The sequence below is a fragment of the Capricornis sumatraensis genome, chromosome 11, assembly GCF_032405125.1.
Source record: "Capricornis sumatraensis isolate serow.1 chromosome 11, serow.2, whole genome shotgun sequence".
NCBI classification, from domain to species: Eukaryota; Metazoa; Chordata; class Mammalia; order Artiodactyla; family Bovidae; genus Capricornis; species Capricornis sumatraensis.
The window spans coordinates 62,122,723-62,126,978 of record NC_091079.1 but is presented as its reverse complement, the minus strand read 5'-3'; the positions used below and the strand labels follow the sequence as shown (position 1 = coordinate 62,126,978).

At 47.9% G+C, this 4,256-nt stretch overlaps 1 protein-coding gene across 2 annotated transcripts; it reads left to right on the top strand.

Annotated features, from left to right (window-relative positions):
* The first annotated feature begins 235 nt into the window (after positions 1-235).
* On the top strand, positions 236-3,985 carry HEY1 (hes related family bHLH transcription factor with YRPW motif 1). 2 transcript variants are annotated; one of them, XM_068983667.1, is made up of 5 exons: positions 236-474; positions 728-803; positions 947-1,030; positions 1,309-1,390; positions 2,299-3,985. In XM_068983667.1, exons 1-5 carry the CDS (start codon positions 386-388, stop codon positions 2,880-2,882), a joined length of 915 nt encoding a protein of 304 aa, XP_068839768.1. In that variant the 5' UTR covers positions 236-385; the 3' UTR covers positions 2,883-3,985. The 2 variants fall into 2 exon arrangements, with proteins under 2 accessions (XP_068839768.1, XP_068839769.1); XM_068983668.1 differs by having other exon boundaries at positions 947-1,042.
* Positions 3,986-4,256: the final 271 nt, after the last annotated feature.

The following is a 4,256-nucleotide window of genomic DNA, read 5'->3' as shown; positions in this document are numbered from 1 at the left end:
GCCGACACACCGCCGCCGGGCAGGGGCGGGCGGGGAGGGCGGGCCTGGGGTTCGCCCTCGGCCTCGGCCTCGCCCCCGCCCCTCTCCTGAGAGGCTGCCAATCAGAGGAGCGAGAAGCCGGATTGGCCGAGGGAAGGCTGTTGCCCGGGAGCCACCGCCCCGCCCCTCCGCCCCCTCGTCCGCCCCCTCCACTCCCCCGCCCTCCCCTGGGCCCTGGGAAGGGGCGCAGCGTGGGAAAGGGATGGTTGAGTTTTAACCGGAGGCAGAGCGTGAGCCGGACCAGTGTGTGCGGAACGCGAGCAGTCGAGCGCGGAGAGGCGCCGTTGCAGTTAACTCCTCCCTGCCCGCCGCGCCGACCCTCCCCCAGATTCCCCGCTCAGCCAGCATGAAGCGAGCCCACCCTGAGTACAGCTCCTCGGATAGCGAGCTGGACGAGACCATCGAGGTGGAAAAGGAGAGTGCGGATGAGAATGGGTGAGTTGGCGGCGGGAGGCTAGCGTCGGCTGGCCTCGGTGACAGCGCACGAGGGCCCGGGGCACGCCGGCGCCCTGCACTGACCTCTGTGCATCTCCGGCAGGCCTCCGCCCCGGGTGAATGACCCGGAGGTGCTTTCAAGCCCAAGTTGCCTAAAAAATCTGAGAACGGGTAGGGCGTGGGGGCAACCTCTCAGATCACCTCCTCTCGCTTAACGGCGATTCCTGTTTTTTTACCCCCACTCTTCATTTAGGAACTTGAGTTCAGCTTTAGGGTCCATGTCCCCAACTACATCTTCACAGATCTTGGCCAGGAAAAGACGGAGAGGCGTGAGTCTCTTTACAGTGCACCCTTTTTTTTTGGGGGGGGGTGGTGTTTGTTTTTTTAATTAACGGGAAGAACCACCTTTCTTCACTTTAGAATTTACAGTCGTAATGGAAATGTCTCCCGTTGTTTTGCCTGCTTTCTCCAGATTATTGAGAAGCGCCGACGAGACCGGATCAATAACAGTTTGTCTGAGCTGAGGAGGCTGGTACCCAGTGCTTTTGAGAAGCAGGTAATGAAGAAAGTAGGTAGCTTTCTTGGTGTAGCTATCCACGCCTTCAGAATCCTTAGGCTCATTAATCTGAACCTCACCCGTGCCTTGGAAAATAACCGCGTTTGTGAGAAGGAAATAAATTCGTCCAGATTCCAACATGTTTTGCGAAGATAATTTATTTTGCTGTTGTCTGTGCTTTTATGATTTGCAGAGCACATCTATGCGTATATATTTCAAGTTGTTCCCCAAAGGCAGTAGGTACCAAATCAGGTTTTTGTTGTTGTTTCCTTCTCTAGGGGTCTGCCAAGCTAGAAAAAGCCGAGATTCTGCAGATGACGGTAGATCACCTGAAAATGCTACACACTGCAGGAGGGAAAGGTACGTCTCTAGTCCGGTGGGGCGTCTGAGTGTCTGCGGGCAGACTGATCAGCTACCGACGGCTAGGATTGGTGCAGTCGCTGCTTTATTTTTACTGTGCGCTTTGGGGGTGGAGAGAGAACGGTGTGTTGTGTGGGGGGTTGCCTGTCGGTGTGCTTTAACGTGCACATAGGTTTTCTCCAGTGAATTCATCACCCCAGCCCTCTGCAAATTAAGCGTATGCACCTTCTTTTGGAAAATACCTATTATGTGTGACAGCTAAAGTTGTGACAGCTCTGGTCTGGTAGCTCAAACCACATTTGTTTATTAACCTTTTGGAGAAAAAGCCTTTTTTTAAAAAAAAATATGGTCTTAATTTCATATACAAGATTCTTAAAGAATAACCTGGCACATGACTCTTGAGGAAAGAAACCTGTTGTGATGAAGTAGAGAAAACCCCAAGGAAGGTGGGGGACCGAGGTCTGTGTGTCTGTCTCCAGCGGGAAAATGCTCTATTCTGGACCAAGTACCTAAAAGCTCCGTGATGATAACTTACATCTGTGTGTCTAATGAATTTCACTACTCTGTGGTTTTTCTGTCCTTGAAGTGTTTTTTGTTGTTGTTGAGGGAAAACATTAAAGGAATGAACATAGTTTCATCTGCCGGTAGGGTATAATTCCAGTTTCTGCTTGGCAGTTTCTAATTGGGCTTTGAACTTGCATTAGCAAACACATACTTCTTATGTTGATTAATGCAAAGATTTTGGTCGATTCCCAAATATTTGGACTTTAAGAAGAGCCCGTGAATGCTTTTTTTTTTTTTCTCTCCTTAAAGGATGTAGCTATTTGCCAGGAAGGGCTGCCTTTGGGATCGAAGAAATGAGGGAAATGAGCGAAGCTCTGAGGTTTTTCTTTTGTTCGTTTCCTCAGGCTATTTTGACGCGCACGCCCTTGCTATGGACTATCGGAGTTTGGGGTTTCGGGAATGCCTGGCCGAAGTCGCCCGTTACCTGAGCATCATTGAAGGACTGGATGCCTCGGACCCTCTTCGAGTTCGCCTGGTCTCACATCTGAACAACTATGCCTCCCAGCGGGAAGCGGCGAGCGGCGCCCACGCAGGCCTTGGACACATTCCCTGGGGGAGCGCCTTCGGACATCACCCGCACGTCGCGCACCCCCTGCTGCTGCCCCAGAGCACCCACGGGAACACTGGCACCTCGGCCTCACCCACGGAATCCCACCACCAGGGCAGGTTGGCCACAGCACATCCGGAGGCGTCCGCTTTGCGAGCGCCCCCTAGCGGCGGCCTTGGACCGGTGCTCCCGATGGTCACCTCCGCCTCCAAACTCTCTCCACCCCTGCTCTCCTCCGTGGCCTCCCTGTCGGCCTTCCCCTTCTCTTTCGGCTCCTTTCACTTACTGTCTCCCAATGCACTGAGCCCTTCGGCACCCACGCAGGCAGCAAACCTTGGCAAACCCTATAGACCTTGGGGGACGGAGATTGGAGCTTTTTAATGAACTGATGCTGTAGAATGAGGGAGGGGAAAGCTTAAATTCCCAGCTGAGCTGGGCCGTTGCCAACATCACCTTAAAGTCATCGGTAAAATAAAAAGGAAAAAGGTACACTTTCAGATAAACTTTGTTGAAAGACGAAAGGTTTGTTGGTTTACTTTTTTTTTTAATGTTTTTTTAATCATGTCATGTATTAGCAGTTTAAAAACTAGTTGTTAAATTTTGTTCCAAACATTAAATTGAAATAGTGAGTATAAACCCACAAATTGGTGATAGGTTTGTACTGTGCCTAATTTACTTTGTTAACCTGTCTAAGAAAGATCCCATTTTTGTCCCAAAGTTTTGGGGATTTTAACATTTAGTATTTTGGGTCTGTTCTTCTCCTTGTATAGTTACAGTCTCTTTTTAGAATTAATTTTCCAAACCACTGTGCTCAATGTTAACATGATGCTATTTTGTTAATATTTTGACAAGTAAGGTATTGTATAAATGATAGTCTTTGGGGGTGGGCTGTATTGAATTTTATATTTCTGAGTGAAGCGTTGACAAATCAGATGATCAGCTTTATCCAAGAAAGACTAGCTAATTTTCTGCCTCCTACAGCAGTGAGGTGAATGTACACACCATTAGGGGCCCTGAATCTGAATGAGCAGTCACTGTCGTCTGCCAGGATTCAGTTCTGGCTTGGCTAGGAGAGGTCTGTGTTTGGAGTTGGTAGGGAAGGGACGGACGGCAGTTGCATAGAATATGTCTGCATTTATCAGTCTCAAGCAATGCAATGAATTTTTAATTTCACAGATCTCAAGTTCACAGATGTTAACATGGATAAGTGATCATGGTGTGCAAGTGGTCAATGGAATAGTCCAGTGGAACCTGTTAAATTCATAACCTAATTCTTCCCGGAGCTGCCATGTTTTCTTTTCACTGGGAATGTTTATGTTGTGTTCCTCTTTTTGGCGCATGGAAATATGGTTGTTGAGATAACTTAAAACGTCTTTGCTGCCTTCTATTTGGTTTATTTAATTTGATTTGAGCTATAAAAGCATCATTTTACAGGTCTATTCCTTTAGCAGGTGTAGTTAAAATGACCTCCACTGAACTGGGTTTGACCTCTATTGTACTGATGTGTTGTGACTAAATAAAAAAGAACAAACTCTTCTCCTGTATATGTCTCACCTACTTTAGCCTTTCTCTCTGTTGACTGAGATAAAAATTCTCATTTTCATTTTGCCTGGTCATCAGTTTTTTTCTGTTTAATAATTTCATTATTCTTGGTCTTTGTGATTTTGGATAAGGTGACTTCATTATGACGTAGAGCTTTGGTGTGGCTCCCATAAGAGGATATAGTGCTCTAGCTGTTATGTCAGATAATCGGGC

Coding starts and splice junctions, on each gene's coding strand:
- HEY1 (XM_068983668.1), top strand. CDS start 386: ATGAAGCGAGCCCACCCTGAGTACAGCTCCTCGGATAGCGAGCTGGAC. Junction 1,043..1,308: donor AGAAGCAGGTAATGAAGAAA/GTAGGTAGCTTT, acceptor TTCCTTCTCTAG/GGGTCTGCCAAGCTAGAAAA. Junction 1,391..2,298: donor ACACACTGCAGGAGGGAAAG/GTACGTCTCTAG, acceptor TCGTTTCCTCAG/GCTATTTTGACGCGCACGCC.